General features: G+C 50.7%; 1 protein-coding gene across 14 annotated transcripts in view; it reads left to right on the top strand.

Annotated features, from left to right (window-relative positions):
• JADE1 (jade family PHD finger 1) overlaps positions 1–25,090 on the top strand; it is a 63,143-nt gene that overhangs the window by 28,261 nt on the left and 9,792 nt on the right. For 10 of the 14 annotated variants that reach the window (XM_051819883.2, XM_017347570.3, XM_070047586.1 and 7 more), the window contains exons 3-9: positions 4,672–4,757; positions 8,114–8,271; positions 10,435–10,622; positions 13,086–13,297; positions 16,023–16,190; positions 18,020–18,136; positions 21,998–22,519. In XM_051819883.2, the coding sequence (XP_051675843.1) occupies positions 4,672–4,757; positions 8,114–8,271; positions 10,435–10,622; positions 13,086–13,297; positions 16,023–16,190; positions 18,020–18,136; positions 21,998–22,519 (1,451 nt within the window). Of the gene's footprint in view, positions 1–4,671; positions 4,758–7,000; positions 7,233–8,113; positions 8,272–10,434; positions 10,623–13,085; positions 13,298–16,022; positions 16,191–18,019; positions 18,137–21,997; positions 22,520–25,090 lie in introns of those variants that run through there. The other 4 variants (XM_070047587.1, XM_070047582.1, XM_070047588.1 and 1 more) reach the window with 2 other exon arrangements.

Genomic DNA, 25,090 nt, shown 5'->3' with positions numbered 1-25,090 from the left:
TGTGAGGCAGCAGGTGATGGCTCAAATTCTTGGGTCCCTGCCACCACCGTGGGAGACCTTGCTTGAATTCTGGGTTCCTGGCTTGGCCTGGCCTAGCTCTGGCTGTTGCTGGTTTTTGGAGAGGGAACCGGAGGATGGGAGTACTCTCTCTGTCTCTGTTTCTCAGCCTTTTGATATTTTAAAAAAAAGGAGGAGTGTGTTTCTGGTATCTGCACCTTTAGTTCTTAGGTTACAGTGATGGCTCTGGCTATAGAGCTTGCGCCATCCTGAACAACACTTAAACATTTTTGGAGTCTACTTTTTCAAACAAGTACTGAGAAACCACTGTGTGCCCGGCACTGGCTTAGCTGTTGCATGTATCGGGAATTCTGTTTTGTGCTGAGGGCTCTTGCTGCAGTAAATGTTTCTGATGTGGGCAGGTAGCTCAGAGGGAGGTGATGGCAGCAACAAGTGACACTGGTCGTGGGAGGCAGCGCGGTTTCTTAGATCCCAGGTTCCCTGCCCCTGGTTCCCGCCTGGTTCAGCAGCCAAGTCTAGGTTTTCTACAGATAACCCGTGTAAATGACAGGATTTTCTTTCCCTTTCCTGTTAATGCAGGATAGCTCAGTGATAATTTTTAATAACTTTATTGAGGGATAATTGACACACAGTTCACCGCATGTATTAAGTGTACATTTTGATATGTTTTGGCATGTTTACATCCACAGCACCATACAAATCCAGATAATCCTCCCTTGCTCCTTTTCCTCAACCGCTGATGCACTTTCTGTCACTATGGATTAGTTTGCATTTTCCAGAGTTCTATATAAATGGAATAACACAGGATACATTCTTCTTCTTCTTTTTTTTTTGAGTCTGGCTTCTTTCACTAAACATAATTATTTCAACATTTATCCATGTTGTGTATATTAATAGCTCATTCCTTTTTTTATTACTGGGTGATAGTATTCTACTGTATGGATGTACCATACTTTGTTTATAACAGTCTGGATTTTTAGGTTGTTACTGGTTTGTTTTTTTTTTTTTTTGCTTTTTTTAAAAAAATTTATTTATTAGAGAGATAAATATCTTCCCTCTGCTGGTTTATTCCCCAAATGTTTTCAACAGATGGGGTTGGGCCTGTCTAAAGTCAGGAGCAGGAACTCCCATCTAGACCTGCCACTTGGGTGGCAGGTACTCAAGCACTTGGGCCGTCATCTGCTGCTTCCCAGGCACATTAGGAGAGAGCTGATGGGAAGTGGAGTAGCCAGGACTTGAACGGACTCTGATGTGGGCTGCAGGTGTCTCGAGTGGCAGCCCAGCCCACTGTACCACAGTGCCCACTTGTTTCAGGCTTTACTAAAGAAGCTGCTAAAAATGTCAGTGATAATTTAAATTTAGCTTGTTTTCTAGTTTTTCCTTTTCTGCAAATTGAGTTTAGTAGGATTAATCTTTCTTTCCCTCCTGTGTTATATCCACACTAGGTAAATTAAGAGGAAATGGAACAGACTAATTTTGGATGGATCTGTCTCTTGTTTAATAATACTGTTGCTAAATATGTAGCATCTTTGGATTTAAAAAGTTTTTTATTTCATTTTTAAATTTTTACATTTCATTTGAAAGGCAGAGATAGAGTAAGATAGCTGGCAGAGAGAGATCTCCCTTGCACTGTTTTACTCTGCAAATGCCCAAAATGGCCAGGACGGGAGCCTGGAACTCCATGTGGGTTTCCCATGTGGGTGGCAGAGACCCACATAACTTGAGCCATCATCATGTGCTACCTTCCAGGGTGCATGAGTGAGAAGCTGGATCAGAAGGCTGAGGACCTGGGACTTGAACTAGGTATGCACTTTAGTGTGGGATGCAGGTATCCCAAGTGGTGGCTTAACTGCTGTGCCAAGTGCCTGCCTCTACCTAACTTGTTGAAAGCAAAGTAGACACCAATTTTTAAGATTCACAAAAATAGTCCTAGGATAAATTTCCAAGGGGATGTCATTCCTTGGGTGTCATTCCTTGGGTGTCAGCAGAGCTGCAAGCTTCCTGGGAGTCTTGGAAACCACTTGAGGGAGGGGGAGGGACTTCTGACAGATTGCCAAGAGGAGACAAGAGGGTCACAAAACTCAAGAATGAGCACACTTGTTGTTTGTGCATTAACCCTGGAAGTATTTGACAGTAAGGTACTTCTCCCCCGCCTCACTTTCATCCTTTTCAAGTGTTCTAGCTTCTGTCCTAATCATTTCTAATACTTTGTGTGGTGATTCAGAGTGAAGGGGCCCTCCCTTCCTCACCCGGCCCCTTCACCTGCCTCCCTGCACGTCCTGGATGCGTGCGGGCTTGGGGGTGAAGCTGTGTGTAGCTGTTAGGAGCCACACAGCCTCCTTCCCCTGCTGGGTCCCAGCATGGCTTCCGCTTCCCTTCTGGTGACCAGGTTAGAACTTCTGCAAGTCGGGCTCGCTGACGCTAGTGTGTCCAGAATATTTCTCTCAGCATGAGAGTGAAGCTTCCCTGTTCATCTGGGGCGTAAAGGTACAGCTGGAACTGTGCTACAGGAAGACTTCCTGGAGAGATTTGTGAACTGGCAGGGATCACTTGCAGGGCCTCAGCACGGGCGCTCAAGGGTGCCGCGGACCTCTTCCTGGCAGGCAGCACTGCCAATCTGCCGATGGGCTTATGTGCGGAGCCTGGTTCTCAGTGCCCCTGGGTCCCGGTCCCTGGAGTCTGCGGGAGAAGAGCTTCCTCTTTGAGTGACAAGGGATTGAGTTCCGCCGGGCATTCGGCTTTTATTTTCTGTAGATTTTCTTCCTTTCTGGGTGTGTGGCGTGGGGGTGCTGGTTGTTGCAGCTGGGCAGCACGGGTGAGTCATGAGGCACTTGGGCAAGGGCATCAGGTGGCTGTGAGGGCCTCTGATCTCTGGCAGCAGTGGGCCACCCACAAGTAGGAGGCCCTGTAATGAGTTAACAGGAGGCAGCGGCGGAGAGGGACAGGAGGCCAGCCATGGGGAGTTGCATTGCTGTGACTTGGCCTTTATGCACATCTGTCCTGAGTGAGAGGTGTCAGTAGAAATGTTGGTGACATTCAACAAGGTAGGGATGCAGGAGGCAGAGCATGCTGGGCAATTTTTTTTAAAGATTATTTATTTGAAAGGCAGAAATACAGAGAGGAGAGAGAAAGAAAGAGAGAGAGATTTCAACACCTGGTTCACACTCCCAGTGGCTGTGGCTGGGCCAGGCCACAGCCTGGAGCCACAAGCTTTTTCTGGGTCTCCCATGTGGTTACAGGGGCCTAAGCACTTGAGCCATCTTATGCTGCTTTCTCAGGTGCAGTAACGGAGCTGGGTCAGAAGTGAGCAGCTGGCACCGGTATTCGATTCTGGCACCGCAGGCAGAGTCTTAACCTTCTATGCCATAGTGCTGGTCCCTGCTAGGTGAACTTGAGTTTGGTTTTTATAATGCTGAGGTGACAGATCTCAGACCACCGTAGGCTGATGATGTCTAATCTGAAGGTGGAACCGGGTCTGGAGTGTGGGATGGAGCTTAGTCTAGGGGAGTGTGTAGGCTTAGATTTCAGACAAGGGGGAGCACTCCCCAGGGTGAGCATCTGGAACAAGAGGAGTGAATATGGGAGAAACAGTGGTGGTGGGGGGACGTACATGGAAAGGAGGGGCCCACAGAGAGCCCCCATGAGGCGCAGGCAGCACTTGAAGCAGGGTGGAGAGAGGAGCTGGGCTGGGCAGTCACAAGACTTTGGAATGGTAGGTGACAGGCCATTTGACGGGATTAGAGCCCCTTGGGAAGCAAGGTCCAGAGCATTTTCCTGAGAGCGGAGGAGGCACGTTGAAAGGGTATACGGCTGTTGGTACCTTAGGTTCTGTGTGGGCATGAGGGCATGCTTTTGAAGACTTAATATTTATTTGAAAGAGTTACAGAGAGAGAGCGAGCAGAGTATAAGACATAAGACACATACACACACACACACACACACACACACACGAGATCTTCCGTCTTCTGGTTCATTCCCCAAATGACCACACCAGTTGGCTGAGCCAGGCCAAAGCTAGGAACCTGGAACTCTCATCTGAGCCTCCCACATGGGTGGCAGAGGCCCAAGCACGTGGGCCATCTTCTGCTGCTTTCCCAGGCATTAGGATCAGAAGTGGAGCAGCTGAGACACGAACCAGTGCTCAGGAGATGCCGGCGTTGCAGGCAGTGGCTTAACCTGCCGTAGCACAGCGCCAGCCCCAGAGGTGCCCTGCTCTAGAGAATGCTGTTTTTATGCCCTGTGGCATCAGCTCCTTTTCAGTGTTCTGATCTTAGCATTTACAAGGCTTAGTGAAATCCCAGGAAGGCGTTTTCCACTTTGTATTTGCCGATGTGAGGCTTTGAACGCCTTCAAAAGCGCGGGCTTCCCCGGGAAGGTGCCACCTTCCTGGGGTTCTGAGGGCCGTCCCCTCTTGTGTGCTGAGCCCAGGGCTCCGCGTCGCCGCACACAGTGCAGGCCTGCTTTGGGAAATGAGCGTTCAGTATGTGGTGGGAGTGCAGGAGCTTGTGAGCACCCAGAGAGTTTGCCGGCTGTCTCCTGCAGCGGCACCCAGGTGAACCCTGATGTTTGAGGACGAGAATGAACCTCAGGGAACACCGAGGGGCCCGTGCTGTTTATAATAAATAGTTCCTCTTTGGATCTTTGTTTCTTTAGGCCTGTCAACTACCTGGTCTCAGAACTCTCGATCCCAGCACAGGAGAAGCTCCTGCTCCAGACATGAAGATCGAAAGCCATCAGAGGTACTTCTGGGGTGCCTGTCTGTCTCACTGTGTGGAGTGTGTGTGTGTGTGTGTGTGTGTGTGTGTGTGTGTGTGCAGGGGGGTCCATGCCACACACACAGCCCAGTTTGCTGTTTATGTCTGCAGTCCTGTGCCTGTTTCCGAGTCTGTGAGATGGGGAAGACACAGGTGTCCCCTCATGAATCCTTGAGGATTCTGTGGGTTAATATGCAGGCAGCCCCGGAGCAAGCACGTGCATAGTCCTGGCACGTGAGAAGTGCTCAGTAAGTGCTGGCTGGTATCATTAGTTGCGTTCATTCTTTGCTCTCCTGTTCCATCTTTGCTGGCTCTCCACAAGTTTTCCTCTGGCTGGGAGATCAGTGGGTTCGGATGCTGCCAAGTCACTGCCAGCCTCAAGTTAGTTTTAGCCACGACTTTGTGGCTTATTTGGCACAACCCAGTGTTAATCTGGGAGTTTTGTTTTGGGGATTATACTTAAGGCGTTCTCCCCTGTTCCTCCTGCTCCCCCAACCCTGTCGTTTCTTCTCTGACGTTGTGTTTAGGTGTATTTCTCTCTGCTGGGACCCTGCCAGTCCTGAGAGCTGTTTTCCCCGAAAACCTTTGCTGGGCTGTGAGGATTGAAGTCACTGAAGGAGTGGCATTTTGCCTTTTTTTTTTTTTTTTAAGATTTATTTATTTATTTGAAAGTTACAAAGAAAGAGAAGGAGAGGCAGAGAGACAGACAGAGGTCTTCCATCCACTGGTTCACTCCCCAGTTGGCCACAAAGGCCAGAGCTGTGCCGATCCCAAGCCAGGAGCCAGGAGCTTCTTCTGGGTCTCTCATGCAGGTGCAGGGGCCCAAGGACTTGGGCCATCTTCTACTGCTTTCCCAGCCATAGCAGAGAGCTGGATCGGAAGTGGAGCTGCCAGGACTTGAACCGGCACCCATTTGGGATGCCAGCACTGCAGGCATCAGCTTTACCCGCTACTCCACAGCGTTGGCCCCAGGAATGGCATTTTGAAGTCACTGAAGGAATGGCATTTTGGTTGGGTGCAGTTTCTAGTGAGCAGGTTACGGGGATGAGAGTTTTGGGTGGAACACTAAGGTGTGGGGTGACTTTGAAGACAGACTCATCCTTCAGTGGCAGCACAGGGACAGGGCTTCCTGGAGGTGCCACTGTGATGGCAGAGGATGGTTGCTCAGATGCAGAAAGCCATCTTCCTCAAGACGGCAGTGAGCATCCTTTAGGGTCACAAAAAACCATTGAAGGGGGCACTTCAGCATTGGATCCAGTTCCTGGGGAGGTGGCTGTTTGGCCCCTTGGTTGGTTTTGTCCATTTGAGCCAGGAGCGCTCACTTCCTTCCCTGCAGTACTGGAGCACCTGCTACTCGTCACTGTGTGCATAGCTACTACGAGGTTTTCCTTGCACTTAGATGGAGTGTGCTCCTGTTACTGCAGCACTGAGCACAGACAGCCCTACTAAGGGGTTGTGACTCGCTGCTCAGCAGTGTCGACGGAGCCCTGCTGCCAGCGCCCGCACCAAGCAACAGGGGGGAGCTGGGTAGCAAGGACTCGCTCTGGCCTTGTCCCTGACCCATGCAGATTTCCCAGAGTTCAGCTCTGAGCTCCAGCAACTTTCTACGTCAAGTGCCAGTACTGACCTGTGCTGGGAACTGGGGAGCTTGCGTCCATTTGAGGTGTGTGTTTCAGTCCTTGACTGGTCTTTGAGTCAAGCACTGGTGGGCTGCCTTTTCTTATCTCATTGCTTCAGATTGGTTGTCTTCTTCTTTGGTTCTTCTTTCATTCTTCTTTCTTCCCTTGTTTTTCATTTTCTCTCCATCTTTTCCTTTGATCTGATCTGTTTCTTGATGGTGTGGGCCCATGCCTTAGGTTTTCACAGGCCTCTCCCCTGGGGCTGGGAGGGGACTGTGCTGGACACCTGCTTTGGGGGTTCCCATGCTTGAAGGGACCCCAGTGGTTTCTGTGGAAGGTGCACGACCAGGTTCTTGCTTGTTAATGGGACTTTAGACGTAGGGGGTGGTGAACTGGGAAAAGCTGGTGTTGGACGTGGCAGCCTGGAGAAATGGCCTTTTTTAAAATTCAGACACTCCCTCAGACTTCATGAGGACGAAGTTTATTAAAGTGATCAGCAGCCTGAAAAGCCACCAGGAAAAACAAATATGGATCTATTAGCAGGCATATGATGTGAACTGTGCTTCGCAGCACAAGAAAGAACTCCCTGTCCTGAGAAGAGAGACTTCAGCATTGTGGCTTGTGTAAACAGAGAGGGCAGCTTACGGATGCAGGCTCGCTGTGTGCCAAATACAACTCTGGGCTGGCGCTCGTGCCAAGGTCAGCGCTTCCTTATGTAGCCCTTAGACGTGAGTGGGCCGAGGACAGGGCTCGAGAGGGGACCAGCTGCACTCGCTGGCCGGGAGGCGGTGCGTGCTGTGCCCGGATGTCAGGCCTTGGTGACTGCGAATGCTGCAGACCGGTGAGTGCAGAGGAGCCGAGGCTGGGAGGGCGGCCTTTCCTGCGGTTTTCCCTCTCTGTGTCTGGGACGAGCAAATGGGGGGATCTCTTGGCTGAGGAGCAGTACTTTAAGTTTTATGTTTTTTCCCCCCTCTTTTCTTTGGCCTGATGGGGAAGCAAACCTTCTTCTCTCTCTCTGCCACCTTTCCTCCTTTTCTGTCTTTCCCTGTCTCCTCTCCACTGCTTCCTGGGTGGACGTTATGCCAGTGACGGTGTGCAAGCAGTCTCTGCAAGCACCCATGGGGCCTGCTGTTGCTTCTTTCCTGGTTTTTCCAGGCCTGTGGGTCTGCCTGGCACTGACCAACCTGGACCTTGACCTTGACCTCACAGGTACCTTGGCGTAAACCTGATGCCCTGTGAGGTCGCGGTGGGCTGGGAGCAGTGTGAGCGTAGATGATGATGAGGTCCTGGTGATTCCACAAGGTTTTGGCCTGCAGTTACACATGGTTGGTGGAGTTTTACTTGTAAAACATTTAGCGAAAGAGCACCTTTGGATGAACTAGCTCCTCGCAGGTGCACACTTTCAGCAGCCCTCTTGGTGAATTGTGAGTTCTTAGAAGTTTCTCACAGGGGGACGATGAGGAGTCTTCTGCTGCTGTGTTGGTGTTGCAGACACTGTTGTGCCTGCAGTGTGGACTCAGAGGGCGGTGTTCCATCAGCTGCCGCCTAAGCCTGGGAGAGGTGAAGGCGTGTCAGCCACAGGGTTTCTGTAATGATAGGTCAGCCTCGTTCTTTGTTGATACAGTGACCTTGCATGGCAGCTCCATGGTTACCTGCAGCTGCCGGAACTCTGAATCAGAAGGCAAATATCAAATGTCAGTGTCCCTTTCTCTCCCTTTCCAGGTGTTTAGAACAGACCTGATCACCGCCATGAAGCTGCATGACTCCTACCAGCTGAACCCGGATGAGTACTACGTGTTGGCAGATCCCTGGAGACAGGAGTGGGAGAAAGGGGTCCAAGTGCCCGTGAGCCCGGGAACCATCCCTCAGCCAGTGGCCAGGTAGAGCTGCCTCTGCACCTGCTGTCGCCCTCCCTCCTGTCCCCGTAGCCAGGTACTGGGCAGGTGGTGAGACAGTGTGACGTGTCAAGTGGAGCCAGCACTGCAGCTGTCTCTGGGGACGGCTCTCTTAGGAGAGGAGAGCAGATTCCAAGACACACAGGGCAGGGACTGGCTCGGAGGGAAATGGCACGCTCACTCAGCTGGTGCCTTTCTCCCTGCGCTCTGCGTTTGCTCTGTAGCATGGCTCCCTGGGAGAGAAGTGTCTGGCCTCGTTGGCACCCAGCGAGACCCACGTATCCGCGCTGTGGGGGCTGGTGCCACTGTTGGAGGACAGGTGTGCAGAGACCTGCCTGCCAGCTGATCTTGCTGTGTGTGCTGTGGGTTTGCTGACAGAATTCCTTTGCTGAAGGGACTGTTCAGGCGCAGGCCTTCCCGACTCACCCCAGAATCAGATTATACCCACCTGGCTCATCTTATCCCACCTTCCCGGTCCGTGTGTCCTGCAGTTTTCTTCAGAGAGGTTGAGCGCCCTGTGTGCTCAGCCAGCACCTGGTTTCTCGGCCAGGCCGTCAGTCGGCTGCTGCTTTGTGAAGCAGACTGTTTGGCCGTGGCTGAATGTGGACTGGGCTTCTCTCTTGGCCCCCACCCACTGGAGTCTCTCCAGGAGTTTGAGGTGACGGAATTTGGTTGTTGTCACTTTGGGACACCTGAGAACCTACAGTGGCGGCAAGTGCCCATGTTGTCTCGGAGCCCGGTGCCGGTGCACAGGCTGGGATGGGAGTCAGTGGGCCCTGTGGCCTTGCGGGCTGGAGGCCTGGCCTCTGGAGGCGAGTGTCCTCGGGCTCTGCAGGACAGACTGGGGTTTCAGCATTCTTGCTGCCGCTGAGAGTTCCCTGTCGATCGGTTCTGTCTCACTTGGGAGCCCAGGGCAGAAGAAGTGAGCATTAAGCAGCCGTGAAAGTGTTCACTTGAAATCTTGCTCTTGGGGGAGCAAAGGGAGCTAATCCCCTCTGTGTGTCCAGTGCCGTGTAGATGACACCAGTCTGGCAGTTGTGAGGAACTTGCTTCACACTGATGCCTCTGGGCAAACACAGACTGTGGAAGCACAGAAGTGGAGGCATCTTGTGGACTTCTGGGAAGAGGGTCCCTGGTGCCCAGTGGGTGGGAGTTGCTCTTCTCACGTACCTGTCCCTTTGGAGGGGGCTGAGGCGGGCACAGTACTTGTCCAGGCGGTAGCAGGTGGTGGAGAGAATGTGTGGCCGTATGAGAAGAGGAAGCTTGAGTTCCTGGGAGTCCCCTCTTTGACCAGGACTCATGGTGAGGGCCTCAGCCTATTGCTGTCTCTCGATAAAGATGCAAGACGTCTCCTTGCCTCCCAGCACTGTGCTGTGCATGCCCTGCTTGGGGCTCGCGCAGCTGCCCTGGCCTCCACAAGCTTCTCACGTGTTTCTGAGATCCCAGTGCTTGGCAAGCCCTGGTCGTGATGGCCTCCAGCAGGGATGAGCAGGCCGGGTTAATGCAAGGTGACTTACGGATTAACCCTTGGTCCTGGGTGGCCAGTGTTTCCAATGTGGACAGCATGCCAGAGCAGCTGCAGTCAGTGGATGGTGGTGGGCATGGTAGTGTCCTAGGAAGCTGATTTTATTTTTATGTGAAAGGCAGAGTGACACAGAGAGAAAGAAACAGAGATCTTGATTTACTTCCCAAATGGCCGCAACAGCCAAGAGCTGGGAACTCCATGCAGGTGTCTGGTGTGAGTGTCATGGGCCCAAGTACTGAGCCATCTGCCTGCAGCCTCCCAGGGTGTGCATTAGCTGGGAGCTGGATCTGAAGCAGAGATGAGACTCAGTCCTAGGCACTCCAGTATGGGCCGTGCATATCCCAAGTGGCGGCTTAACCTGCTGCGCCATAGCGCCTGCACAGGAAGCCTGGCTCTGAAGACTTCGGCAGTGCTTTCCTTTATATCTGTGTTCATGTTGGGCTTTAGTGACTTCTTATAGGGGTCTTAATGGGTGATGGCGTTGGGGTGTATCTGTTTCCCGTGAACCTGGTCGTGACCTGGGTTGGGGGTTGGAGGAGCGTTCTGCAGCCGGGGCCTTCTGACAGTCTTCCTCCTACATGGCAGAGAGGGTAACCTGGCTGCCTTGTGTTCTTGTTACCCAGGGTCGTGTCTGAGGAGAAATCCCTTATGTTTATCAGGCCCAAGAAGTACATCGTGTCATCGAGCTCCGAGCCACCAGAGTTGGGCTATGTTGATATCCGGACGCTGGCTGACAGCGTGTGTCGCTATGACCTCAATGACATGGACGCTGCATGGCTGGAACTGACCAATGAAGAATTTAAGGAGATGGGTGAGAGGCGCTGTCTTGATTAACGAGGGGTGGTTAGGGAAGCCCTTCTGGCACATTAGGTTGCGGCGTGGAGAAGCCGCAGTATCCCTTGGTTCCAGGCTCGTGGGCTCTTTCTACATCAGCCCGTCTGTCTGTAGCAGGTGTGTTGGGATGGATTCAGAATTGGTGTGTGGCTTGAGGAAGACAGGGGTGGGGCTGATGAGGGCTGTTTCTCATGGGGCACTGTGCATTTCCCCTCTCTTCTCTGGTCTAACCCCCCTCATTCACTGACCATAGAGGAAGTTGTAGTTTCCTGCTGTGTGTGCTGTGGGAAGCCCTTGTTGGTATATGTAGAGTTGCAGCTTGTGCACCTCAGTCACTTGGTCTCAGGGTTTTGGGACAAGGGTGACAGCATGGAGGTCTCATTTGCACACCAGCCGTGGTGGCTAGCAGTTTACTTGAAGGCTGTGAGGAGCAAGACAGTGAGGTCAGTTGTCTGAGTCCCTTTGGGTTGCTCTAATGGAAGGCCTGATGTTGCATAATACATTCAGAAAAGAGGTGTATTTGGCTCAAGATCCTGATGGCTAGAAGGTTGAACAGTTTGGTGGAGGAGCGAGAAGGGAAGTGGCGGAGTGGAGAAGGGGACATGCGTGTGTGTGTGTGAGCTAGGAAGCATGGGAGCAGGGAGGGGCCGGGCTCACTCCCCCAGGAATAATCCAGTGCCGAGAGACCATTTCTGTGATGTGGCATCAGTCCCTTCGTGAGAAGGAGCAGTCCCCAACCTTAGGACCACTTTCCTGGGGGACACACTCAGATCACATCCAAACTGTTGCATCGAGTCCACTCTCTGCGTCACAGACCACCAGGATTAGCTAGCTTTAGTGGGTCCGGTAGTGGCATGAACTGTTGATTTGCCTTCCAGTGCATACTAATCATGAGGTGTCTGGTAGTGGTCAGTTTTGAGGGTCGGAGACTGGCACAGAGCTAGGCGCATGATAGATGGCTTATCCTTCCATGACGCTATGCAGCCTGTCAGTGCATGGGATCCACAGCGGAGCTGGAGCAGAGAATGCTGCTGTTTTGGTTACTGAAGTATTTTGCTAGACCTCGTAGCTTTCCTTCCTTTTGGTCCTTGCTTCAGGTGTCCCGGAAGTTGTCCTGCAGAATCTGTATAGAAGTTTTCAGAGCTCTCTTGGAACTGAATGCTCCATTTCAGCTTCAGAGATGATGATGTGCTGCTTTGTAAGCAGCCTTGCGAAGCCCAGTGACATGTACTCGAGACCTGTGTCAAGTCAGAGGACTCGGCCCAAGGACCCTGGGGCTTCCGTGCATGGCTTAAATACTAAGAACTGGGCTAATGGTCAGGTGTAAAGATAATTCTGAGTACTTTTGCAGGATACGTTTATGTGGTTGTGTAACAAACTGAACACTTGCTTGTCTTAGCTGTAATTGGTCTTTCTTATGATACAAATTATAGAGCATGGGATTGTGATTTCAAAGCCAGTGGCATTTGCAAAACCATTAGAAGACACTGGGTTGTGCCTGGAAGTGGAGAAACCATCTACATGATCATTAATTAGGGTGGGTTTTTTGAATGTGTGTTTAGGGCTTATTATCACAGCATCATAATGTGTTCCTCAGATTTTTAAAAACTTGAGTCAATTTGATTTTAAAATTTATGATAATGCATAAAAGTTGTTGGAGACTCTAATAGCATTTCCATTGTTTTCCTGCCACTTGAATGTCCTGTTTGAGTATTTTTTATAGCCTGTTTCTCCTGCCCACATGAGTATTTTTAATGTAGGAGGTTTGGAAAATATCCACAAAGAGAAGAAGAAAAAAAAATCTTAGCCCAGCACCAGCTATAACCACGATATCCACTTGAAATCTATTTTTGATCATTCTTGCCTAACAGTGCAGTTTCTTTAATTCACAGTGAACTGTCTCCTTGGCTTCAGTCATGTCCTTGTATTTCAGTCTTTCACGCATCTGATTAACTATGCATTTCAACTCAGTACAATTCCAGGGGCGAGGAGGGATAAACCAGTTAAAAGCATTTGAGTGCTCACAGTCAAATCTGGTGCCAAGCACTTTGCAATGCCAAGAAAGGAAGGTTTTTTAAAAACACCCAAACCATAACTTGTGGTCATGGTTTTGAAGTCACTTACACGGTAGTTGCTACATATGATAAATATAATGAAATGACTTACTTAACTCTATATGTATTTCATATCCTTGAATCCTTCAGGGGTTTATCTTTTGCTTTATTTCTTGCATGGAAGACTCCTTCTGCCTTTAATTAATTTAAAGATTGATTGATCCTTGGAAGGATCTGAGAGGCATTCAGTAGAAAAGCTGGGGCCACTCACCGATTTATTCAGGGTATTTAGCCACTGTGAATTGTATAAGTATAAAGAATTTTTTAATGATCTCATCTGTTAATACAGATTTATTAAAGTGGGTCTTGTGGCCTTTTTCCTTCAGGAATGCCTGAACTGGATGAGTACACCATGGAGCGGGTGCTGGAGGAGTTTGAACAGCGATGCTATGACAATATGAATCATGCCATAGAGACTGAGGAAGGCCTGGGGATCGAGTATGACGAAGATGTTGTCTGTGACGTGTGCCAGTCGCCTGACGGCGAGGATGGCAACGAGATGGTGTTCTGTGACAAGTGCAACATCTGCGTGCACCAGGTGCGCCTGGTGGGGAGCCCGGCTGCCCACGGGGGGGTGCCGCCGGGAGCCCGGGGCCCTTCTCCCTATGGGGTGGTCCATTCTCCTCGTCCTAAGTGATTTGAAGAAACGTGCTGTATGAACATCTTTTTTATTCCCTCTGGTAGCTTCTTACAGGGTTGGAAATATTTCTTGCTGCTTTTACAACCAGAAAGCGAGGATCCAATTAAGAACAGTGCGAAAACAAAGCAACCCTTGAAAAGGCAGTTAGTATGTTACGTTAGTTTCCAAAATACTACAGACCGAGTGGTTTAAAGCAGCAGAAGTTTATTGTCTTATGGTTCTGGAAGCTTGAAATTCTAGATAAAGTTCAAGGTGAAGTTCAAGATAAAGGCGTCGTTGGGGGGCCATGCTCCTGACTTCTCCTAGTGGATGGTGATCCCCAGCACCTTTGGCTGGCCTCCTAGGCTTAACAGCTGCCCTTGTGGTCACATCAGCTGTGTGTGTGTGTGTCTTCACTATCAGTCACATATCTTAATCACATATCTACAGTGATTCTGTTTCTAAGTGAGGTCACGTTCTAAGATGGTTTCTGTGGGGGCAGAAAGTAGCCCCTTGGTGATAACGTTCCTGATGGTGATAGGATTTGCTTGCCACAGAAAGGTAAATCCATAGGACTAAAGTGCATTACTTCATGCAGTAATGAAGTTTTAAGATGTGCATGGAGATGGGTGTCCACACACGCCCTTAGCATTTAATAGGCCATCGTCCTGGCTATTGAATCCTTTGAATCCACCTGTGGATGCTGAGATTTAAAAGACCTCTTTAAAGGCTGCTTGCTGGGGTGACCTCAGGAAGAACGCAGTTTACTCCGTGAAGTTCTGGATTGTTCTTTTTTTTTTTTTTTTTAATTTTTGATAGGCAGAGTGGACAGTGAGAGAGAGAGAGACAGAGAGAGAAAGGTCTTCCCTTGCCGTTGGTTCACCCTCCAATGGCCGCCGCTGCAGCCGGCGCACCGCGCTGATCCGATGGCAGGAGCCAGGATCCAGGTGCTTTTTCCTGGTCTCCCATGGGGTGCAGGGCCCAAGCACCTGGGCCATCCTCCACTGCACCCCCTGGCAATAGCAGAGAGCTGGCCTGGAAGGGGGGCAACCGGAACAGAATCCGGCGCCCCGACCGGGACTAGAACCCGGTGTGCCGGCGCCGCATGGTGGAGGATTAGCCTATTGAGCCACGGCGCCGGCTTGTTCTTTTCTGTACGATTTGTCTGCCTCTTGGGCTTTATTGGAGTCTGAACATTCTGCCAGCCGTGCCCGTGTCCCGGCTCATCCTGACAAGGAGACCACTGCTGTGGTCCTCTTGCGGCCCACCATGGACCTGGGTTTTCAGGTTGTCTGGCAAGTTTCCCTGGGGTAGTGGAGACTTCTCGTGGTAGTTTTGCGATATTGTGATTGCTGCTTGTTTGTCGCGGATGCTTCTTGTATTTACTTGGATGACTTTTTAGTATTTTTCCTGCTGTTCTACGTATTTTCCATTCTGCTTGAGAACCAGTTAAACCCCTGTTCTATGAATGAGCTACAGGGCATCAGGGTCAGGGGGAGGGCGGGCTGCAGAGGGCCCTGGATCCAGGGGCTTCTGACACTGCTCCCGTGGCTGTCCCTTCCGCCATCCGTGTAAGTCTCTTCTCCTTAGCATTTACTGCGTTTTTCTTTGGGGAAACTCCTCCATGGCTTGTCGTGAAGACAGTCTTCACTGGATCTTTAGAACGACCTCGGGCCTGCTTTTCCAGTGTAGAAATGACGTCTTCCAGATGAGATTCTCCAGAATGTCTGTTACAGACCTTTAGTATTTGAAACCTTAATAGTTGTGCTCCATTTAAAAACCCCTGTTTTTTCCACTAGGTCGGTGTGGACAGTGGCTTATTCATGGCGCCGCCCGCGCTCGCGGGCCTGGTGTTACCGTGCCGCGCCCGGCACTCATCCTTGTGGTTTCCTCTCTGCGTCCCGAGCGCTCCGATGGCGGGGCGGCTGTGTTTTTTCTGTCTGGAGGCTTCGATCGAGCTCTGTTGCCGTGACTCTCGGCTTCCTGACTTCCAGTTCATTTAAGGATAAAGTTCGGAACAGTTGGTTTCTCAAGGCCGCTCTGAGTGTGCTCCTGGTGCCGCCGCGGTTTCTGTTTCCCCACTTATTTAACACTCGCCTCTTCTCTCTTCAAACTCTCTTAATTACCTCCATTGCAAAAGCCTTGATTTCTGCATTTTATGCCTTTTTGTGGTAATTTTTGCCATCCTGGGCAAAATAGGCTTTGTTTTAAATATCAGCTCAGAAGACCAGAGTCTGTCTCTCTTCGATCGGCTCATTTTTCTCTGTCTTTTGGGTTCCCTTGGGACAGGAGTGGGCTCTGGTGAGTGTGCGTGCCTGGCCTGGGGACAGCCTGAGCTGCTTCCCCTTTGTACCGCCGCCTCGCTGGGGCAGCCCTGGGGGACCGAGTGCCTGGTTTCCCCTCACTACGGGGAGAAGCTCACCTCGCAGGCCTTAACCCTGCGTGGCGCGTTGAGGATTTCTGTGCTCAGTGACTGCATGGGTGTCCTCAGAGCACAGACACCCTGGGGTCCCGGAGGCCGCCTGCAGGGAGCGGGTCCCCATGTGGCAGCCCTGCTGGGAGTTTTTACCTTGCTGGGTGTCACGGGGAAAATCGATCCTCTCTGTTTCTCTGTCTCCCTCGGGGCCGTGCCGCGGCGTTACAGGCCTGTTACGGAATCCTCAAGGTGCCGGAGGGCAGCTGGCTGTGCCGGACGTGTGCCCTGGGTGTTCAACCAAAATGTTTGCTGTGCCCTAAGAAGGGCGGGGCCATGAAGCCCACCCGCAGCGGAACCAAATGGGTCCACGTCAGCTGTGCCCTGTGGATCCCCGAGGTGAGTGTGGTTCTTTACAGCAGCTTCTCCGGAGGTGCTGGGGCCTCTTACCTGGGGTTGGGCAGGTGGGGGGAAGGACACCCTGTAGTTGTGTGTCCCCGCACCTGACTCCGGGGCGCCTCGCTGCTGTGTGTGGGCAGATCTGGCAGCAGCGGCGGCTGGGCTCGGCCGGATGGTGCTCACGCCTCGCCCTGCCTGCCCGTCAGAGCTGCCATCCCATTGCATATGCCCCCTCCCCGGCACAGACCTGAGCATTCGGTGCCTGTGGTTTGGGGGTGCCCGTATCATTCCTCCAGGATGGGCTGCAAATCCTTGTGCTTGGCAAGCCCTGCTCAAGGCGCCACTGTGGTTTAAAAACAAAAAAAAAACACCACTCTAGGTCACACTTTTGTGGTTTTTATTTAAATTCTTCCTCAGCTTCAACCTTTTTAATTTCAGGTCTGGTCTAATTTATTTCGAGTCCCAGACCTTGACTAATTTAATTTGCATGGCTCGCTGTGAGCATATCATTTGTGATTCAGATTCCAGCATTTTGGGGGTGTGATTTTGGTGCATTTTTCTTCCTGAGGAGAATTATCTGGGGAGGATTTGGACCGAGGTTTCACGATTCGGGGCTCAATAGCCCTGGACCTTGTGGTTTGGTATTAACAGGATACAGCTCAGTGATCTGGGCTGAATGCGAAGATGATACCTTCTTTATCTTGGTAAATTTCCACTTTGAATAATGTTTTCTGAGAGAGGATTAAAAATAGCTTACATTTACTCCACTATTGACAGCCTATTGAAATAAATTTAAGGTAGGTGTTCAGTCTTGACAACTCCATTGAGGGCCATAGGTATATGTGGATTGCATTCCCATGATAGATGGGAGTCCTTGCCATCAGGGGCTTGGTGAGAACTCAGTCGTCTGAGTGTTGGTCCCACCTGGGATGTCCCGCTGCCCTGAGCTGGCCCCCAAGGCCACCCTGATACTTCAGAATAATTTTTTTACAGAAATTTCAGCAGAGCTTTGTAATTTTTTATTGATTTTATCTAAATGAAAGGCAGATAGAAAAAGAGAAACAATCATCTTCCATCTGCTTGATCATCCCCTGAATGCTTACAACAGCTGGGGCTGGGCCAGGCCCAAGCCAGGAACCTGGAACTCAGCCTGGGTCCCCATGTGGGTGGCAGGGACTCAGGTATGTGAGCCATCACCGGCTGCCTCCCAGGGTGTGCATTAGTGAGGAAACTGGCTGGAAATGGGACTGGTGCTCCAGCCTAGACCCTGCTCTCTGAGATGGGGCTCCCGTGGGGCACCCCAGCAGCAACTGCAGATGCCCACGCCCTGATGCTTCTAAGTAGGGGTTTGCTTCCTCTAGGAGGGGTGGCTGCTGCTTGCCTCTGTGTGGTAGGAGGGGAGCAGGGAAGTACTGGGTTTAGTTTTTTGTTTTTTTTTTTTTGAAGATTCATTTATTAATTTAAAAGACTTATAAAGAGAGAGACGAGTCTTATATTCAGTGGCTAACTCTCCAAGTGGCTGCAACTTCCAGGGCTGAGCCAGGCTGAAGCCAGAAACCAGGAGCTTCATCTGGGTATCGCATGTGTGTGGCAGGGGCCCAGACACTTGGGCCGTCTTCCACTGCTTTTCCCAGGCCATTAGCAGGGAGCAGGATGGGAAGTGGAGCAGCTGGGACACAAAACGGCGCCCACGTGGAGTGCCTGCATCGCAGGTGGCGGCCTTACTTGCCATACCACACCATCAGCCCCAGTAATGTGTCTTTCAGTTTTAACATTCATGCTCTGCCACTGATGGCCGTCCACCCTGTCTTGCTGTTTTTGAACCTCAGGTGAGCATTGGCAGCCCTGAGAAGATGGAGCCCATCACGAAGGTGTCTCATATCCCTAGCAGTCGGTGGGCGCTGGTGTGCAGCCTCTGCAATGAGAAGTTTGGGGCCTCTATACAGGTAATTATTGTATGTTCTTTCCTGCATTGTAGGGAGTGGGATGAAGGAGGGCGCGCAGAGGGGATGAGAATCCAGGAGGCAGGGCGAGGCGCTGGCAGCCTGTGTGAGGTTCCCGAGGGATGGCCCCAGCCCAGTAGGAATACCTTTCATTGGCTGACGGTATCCAGTGAAACTAGAACCTGAGCTTTACATCACAAGGTAATTCAGGATCGGCCTGGGCTGTGAGACAGTTCCATTTTGTCTCTGCCTCTTCCCTTTCTGCCTTAAGTCTGGCATCACAGCCTCTTTCCGAAAGCTGACACCTCCTAGGAAGAACCAGGGTCCTAGGGAGACTCTCCCTGATGAACATGGCCCTTGAGAGCTGGCCACCCTCCCACCTGCAGTCACAGCACTTAGCTGCTGGCCCTGACTCACCCCCGGGGCTGCCTCTGGCGAGGGTGGGCACACCTGTTTGTAATCACCTGGGCCTTCTGATGCTTTGACATTTGGAAAAACAGACACTTCCTGTATCATGGAGCCAGGCAGCTTCCGGGAGAGGGGCATCCGTGTAGCACTGCTGTGTGTGCTCTTTGTTACCTGACTTGCACACAGTCTGACTTCTGATTCCTTAGGGTGGAGTGTGTGTGTATATATATAAGGGACAGAAATGTGTACACACAAGGAGTGTGCACCTGTATGTGAAAACGAAGCCTACATGTGTATTCCAGACATAGATGTGTCTGGAAGGCATGAAGCAGGTAGAGTTAAGGGGAGAGACTTTGGGTGTCATGCTGTGTCAAAACCGAGAGGTTGACTTCTGGACCTCGGTCAGGATTTGAGAGGCCTGCAGTGGTGTGTGTGGCTGCTGCTGGCCGTATAGTTTCAGCCAGGCTCTTCCTCTGGGATGTGCCAGTACAGGCCACAGGCTCTTCCTCGGCTTCCTCCCTGGATTCTGGGACAGCCTCTCCCTGCAGAAAACACACCAGCTACACACAAACACAAACACACAAACTCACTCCCAGTGTGGTCAGACTGCCAGTCATGGGTTTTAAAGAAATGACCTCATAGGCAAAATCACTGTGTTTTGGCTGATAAATATTTCTTTTGGTAAGATACAGAAACCACTGATCTAATAGTTTTAAAAATGTTTTCACTTTTTTACAAGCCACATGGTTGTACTTTCTGTGTTGTTATCACTTCTACCGGTGTTCATGATTCCAAAATATAACAGAAGTATGTAGAGGGTGGGGCATGAGACAGCTTGTGGGATTTTGCAAATAGTGAAGTTTTTTGGTATAAAAATAGAATCTGTTGAAAACTAAAACATGACAAAGCACCTCTGGCCTTGAGAGTTGGATGGAGGAAGTTGGTGGAGAAGTTATAAAGGACCTGAGCGCAGGTGTGCACGTGTGTGTGCACTTGCAGGAGACGAGCTGAGAGAGACCACGGAAAATGGAAATCATTGTCTTCCACGGCCCTGATGTTCTGAGCAGACTCCCTGCCCTTCCCTGAGCGTGCAGCCCTGCTGCTCAGTTGGCGCTTAAGAGAGGTGGGCGAACGAGTCTTTGTCTCTTTTCCGAGGAGCACTGATAGAATGCCTTTTTGTTGCCATTGACCTCTTTTTCCCAGAACATTAATTTGAAGGAGAAGAGGCCAAGGCAGGCTGAAGATTTTTCATATCTTCACAGAATGGATTGATTTTATTAAAAGAATTCCTCTCTGAAATGTCTGCAGCTGCGAGGGCTCTGGTTTATGTTTCTGTAACATCTGTTTGCTGAGTCAACCTGAATAGGAAAACCCGGAGGAAGGCCATTTGGCGTCCTTACAAAGTCCTGTATAAATACTCCGCTGCAGCTCATTGCTCTTTAAGGCGAGAGCGCCTGGGTTAAGTGTAGTTGAAGCCAAACCCAGAGAGTGGCTCGGCCGTCTGTTGCCACTTTTCCTTCCCGCTTGGCTGGCCCTTGTCTTTCCGTGATAGTGGCCAGGTGTGTATGCGTGTGTTCTGCTACCAAAGCTGGTTTCACACGTTTCTTGGAATTGCAGTTATTTATAGATAAAATTACAGATTTATGTTCGTTCATGCACTTTAGGTGTTTGTAATGGGGGGAATGGTGAAGGGAACTGGGTGGGACTTTTTTTTTTTTTTTTTTTTTTTTTTTGGTACTTGGGATTGAAAGAGACTTTGTAGTGTTGGAAGAAATGATGGCTCGTGGCAAGTCACCTCTTAAACACTGAAATGATGAGGAGAGAAAGCCCCAGCTCCATTCTCTGCCATCCAGGGCAGTGTGTTGAGTGAGTGTAATTAAACTTTCCTGTTGGCCTGCGGCTGCTGGATTCTACTCCTCTCTGTAGCCCTGGTGGGCCCTGGGGGTCGCTTGGCCTCACACAGTACAGTCTTGCCTTTAAGGGACTGGCTTCAGTCACCGCCAGGGAACCTCCTTCTAGGGATTTGCTCAGCAAGATCAGATGGGCAGCAGTTAATCACTTTGCTGCCATCTTGATCAAAGGCATTGAATTGTAGCCCTGCCCCAGCCGGGGGAGCGCCTGGCCTCCGGGTGGACCTCCCTGGGACCCACAGGAAGCCGATCCCAGGCGGTCCTGCTGCTACTCCGGAGTGGCCAGGTGTGGCACATACAGATCTCAGCGCTCAGGGCCTCCCTGGGCTGCCGGCTGCTTTGCACCCAACAAAGTTCCCAGCCTGGCACGGAGACCTTGCTCCATCTTCCCGTACTGGTGGCTCTCGTCACCTTTTGTTCTCTGCTCTTCTGGACTTCGCTTCGGCTCCCTCAGCTGGGACCCCTGGTGCCACTTGGGGAAAGTCCGGCATTCCCTCCTCCAGGGGTGCTGTGGCTCTTCCTGCTGGCATCAGGGCGGAGGACCCATGTTCCCTTGGCGGCTTGGACTTGGGGTCATTGTTGGGGGGGGGGGGATACTTCGAGTCTTTTAGACATAAATCACTAGAAGCTCAGCGCTGTAAGGGCCAGACAGAAAGGTGGCAGAAAACAGGAGATATGTTCATTTTGGTGCAAAACATTTTAAAGTTCACTATCCAGAATTATTATAATTTTTATTAATTTAATTATTTGGAATTCCTCATTACGGGGGGGGGAGATAGAGAAATCTTCATCTGCTGGTCACTCACCAAATGACCACAATGGCCAGGGCTGGGTCACGCTGAGCCAGGAGCCAGGAGTTTCATCTGGGTCTTCCATGTAGGTGGCAGGGGCCTAAGGACTCAGGCCATCTTCCACTGCTTTCCCAGGTGCATTAGCAGGGAGTTGGATCTGAAGTGGAGCAGCTGGGACACGAGCCAGTGCCCACATGGGATGCTGGCACTGCAGGCAACGGCTTAACCTGTACACCACGGCACCAGCCCTGCAAAAACGTTTTTGAAGTCTGTGTATCCCAGAAATCTCAAAATGTTCATGAAAAATGCATATTGTGAACAAATCATGAATGGATTTCAAAAATATTTTGCACCAAAAATAGACACCCCTTTTATTTTCACTTTCCGTGAACTTTTTGAAGTACCCTCAGCTGTACTGTGCATATTGAGCACGCATTCCGAGTATCACCCATCTTCCTCTACACGCACATTTTTGTCATTCCGTCTGCTTTGAGGGGATTTGGATGTCGTTACTTTTCTAAGAATGTTACGTATGGTTTGATTGGGCTATGGACACTTCAACCTGAAGAGTCCTCTTACACTCTGTGTCTTACCCCATTAGAGAGCCCTGATCTGCCAGGGTTAATTCATGTAAACCTTCCTGCCTCGGCTCATGCTGCAAAGTGGGGCTCTGCTGCGGGAGCCTGTGTGGCCCCTTGGGGGCGCCCATCATTGCTGCTCTCTAACGGTCTTTCTCCTCTGTGGGTTCTTCCCAGTGCTCTGTGAAAAACTGCCGCACGGCCTTCCACGTGACCTGTGCTTTTGACCGGGGCCTGGAGATGAAGACCATCTTGGCGGAGAACGATGAAGTGAAGTTCAAGTCCTACTGCCCGAAGCATAGCTCACACAGGAAAGCCGAGGAGAGCCTTGGTGAGGGTGCCACGCAGGAGAATGGGGCCCCTGAGTGTTCCCCCCGGGATCCTCTGGAGCCCTTTGCCAGCCTTGAGCAGAACCGGGAGGAAGCCCACAGGGTCAGTGTCCGTAAGCAGAAGCTGCAGCAGCTGGAAGACGAGTTCTACACCTTCGTCAACCTGCTGGATGTCGCCAGGGCCCTGCGGCTGCCCGAGGAAGTAGTGGATTTCCTGTACCAGTACTGGAAGTTGAAGAGGAAAGTGAACTTCAACAAGCCCCTGATCACCCCAAAGAAAGACGAAGAGGACAATCTAGCGAAGCGGGAGCAGGATGTCTTGTTTAGGAGGCTGCAGCTGTTCACGCACCTGCGGCAGGACCTGGAGAGGGTAATGATTGACACTGACACCTTATAGTGACTTAGAGAAGAAGATGCAAAGAGGCGAACGCTTGCCCAGAGCAAGAAATGATAGCCAGTCACTCTCAGACCCTTGTACACACCGCAGCATGAGGTTGTGTTGGTTGCATATATTTATGGGCTGGTAAACTCATTGTACACGTGTGCAAGACTGCCACAGAGTGGGCAGCTTCTTTGTGATTTTTTTTTAACACTTTCCCATTAATCTTTACTGTTACACAAGATCAATTGGGGTGTGTCTTATTTTTTTTTTCCTCCTCCCTTCATTCTAGACTTAGAGGGAACTAAGCCCCAGGAAAGTGACCAAGGGGTTGACTCAGACTTATTGTCACACTGAGTTAGAAAGCCAGATGGAGTCAATGTATCGGGTTAGGGCAGAGAGAGGCCAAGGTTAAGTTCAACCCCAGGAAACACCAGGTGCCGGGAAAGGGCTCATTCAGAAGCGCTAAGCACTGCCTCCCACTGGTCCGCCTTCACCTCCTGGCTCATTTACAGGGGCATTCCCAGTACTGTCACGGAGCAGAGCAGGCTGTGGGTGTTGAAATGTGTGCATGAACCTCCATACACATGCGTTTCTGTCCCAGAAGACACTCCTGGCAGTGAGGTGCTAAGTCATCACTGAGGCTGTGTGTGTGTATGTGCACATATACACCCAAATTTATACATATATATAGTGTGTGTGCGTGTGTGTGTGTGTGTGTGTGTCCATCCCTCTGTGTGGGTGTGGGTGTGGATGGGCTCCCTGGTGCCCGGGGCATCAGATCTGTCTGAGGAGCCCCTCGTAATGCGCAGCACACTACAGACAGTGGCATTGTTTGTCCTGGGGCTGCGTGGCTGAGTGCGGCGCCTCAGCTGCTGGCACCTCTTCAGCTGTTGCTGCTTTGTGCCTCCCCCACCCTCCACTACCGTTAGAGTTGCAGTCTGGACCTCGCTTCCTGCTGCAGGAATAATTAGGAGTGGGCTGTCTACCCCTGGGGCTGCCTGCTCCCTGTAGGTAGCTCCTGACTGAGGCTTGCTAATTGGAGATGAGTCTTAGTGCACCTTCTGCGTCAACTCCCTTGACTGCTGGCTGCTGATTAAATTCATAGTGTGAAAGGGATGGGACTGAGGTGTTCTGGCCCGAAGCAGCCTGTACTGAAAGGCACCCAAGTGGCCTGAAACAGTTAACGCAGCTCCTCCAAGCACTGCACTTATTAATGGGGAGTGATTCACCTGCCAGGGAGAATCTGATTCAGTTTGGAATGAGAGTGTAGGCAAGACTAGGTGGGCCTGGAGAAGTCCTGTAGGAGCCAGATGTCGCAGAGACTTGTAGGGCCCTGTGAGGGATGGTGTGGAAAGAAAAGTATTTCCCAGTGTCCTCAGGGATCCAGACCCTTGTAGGATGCCCCCTCCCAGACTGGATTTCCAGCTGGGGAGCAGGACCAGAGCAGGCTGTGTGGCAGTAGTGCTCACATGTGCCCCCTGCTGGTGAGTGTAAAGAAGACCTCGCGTCTCAATCGCATGTGGGTTTATTTATTTTTTAAATGATGAGAAAGGGATTCAGGAGGGTAAACTGGAACTCGGGTGAGACGCCATCGTGCCAACCTGACAACTGCTGTAATTGGGCTGCATGAGCTGTGGAGTCAGATAGTGTTTGGGAGGGGAGGACGAGAAGTTTAATGTTTGGACTGTGTTTGTCTCACAATCACCACAAAATAAAAATGTAGAAAATGCTTGTGGTGTACTAACTCTTTTCTGTATTTAAGTTACTCAGATTAACATACACATATAATTAAATTGTAAACATTTTTTGGAGTCACTGCTGTTGCTTTTTAAGTAGAACAACACCAATGATGTATGAGAAACAGGGAATAAATCAGGATTTGTGTGTGTGTGTGTGTGTGTGTGTGTGGCATTGAATTTATTTTGTTAAACAACTTAGGGAATTCTTAGGGAATTTAGTGTCAGTTTAAAAGGGTCTTACTACAATGAATGGGAAGTCTGTTGCTCAAAATTTGCCACCGAGGCCTGTGAAAGTTGAGGCTTTTAAAAACAAAACCAAAATCCTGGCCGTGACCTAGAGAGTGGCACAGTTATTTGTAAGTGTAAACGATGAGTATCAGGCCAAGGGCTCATCAGGGCAGAGATGACAATACAAGCACATAAAGGACGAGCTACTAACTTGTTTGCTCAAGTCAGATGAGTTCTGCCTAATTCACACAGTATCACTTCATGGCAGACACTCAAAACCCAGTTAATCCGCGCATGTGGCCTTCCCAAACAGAAGGGGTGTTTTCATCAGAAAGGCAGGCAACTGCGGGATTGCTCTTTGCTGCAGAAGAACACCTTGGAGCGCTGGCACACCTGGGCGCAGTTCTGGATCAGGAAGTCAGGTGACAGGAATGGGTTTCAGGAGGTTTATGAACCCTCAGCCTTAAGAAGACATGGTGACTGGTGTGGCAGCTGGCCATGGCAAGTTCCTAAGCTGCCTCTTCTCTCTCTGCCGGGATTCCTTTCCTTAAATACTACTTTTTCTTAAAAAAAGATGCAGTTAGAAATGTGA

This window comes from Oryctolagus cuniculus, chromosome 8 (genome assembly GCF_964237555.1).
Source record: "Oryctolagus cuniculus chromosome 8, mOryCun1.1, whole genome shotgun sequence".
Lineage (NCBI taxonomy): Eukaryota > Metazoa > Chordata > Mammalia > Lagomorpha > Leporidae > Oryctolagus > Oryctolagus cuniculus.
The sequence above is the reverse complement of the archived record's forward strand: the minus strand, read 5'-3'. Positions and strand labels throughout refer to the sequence as shown.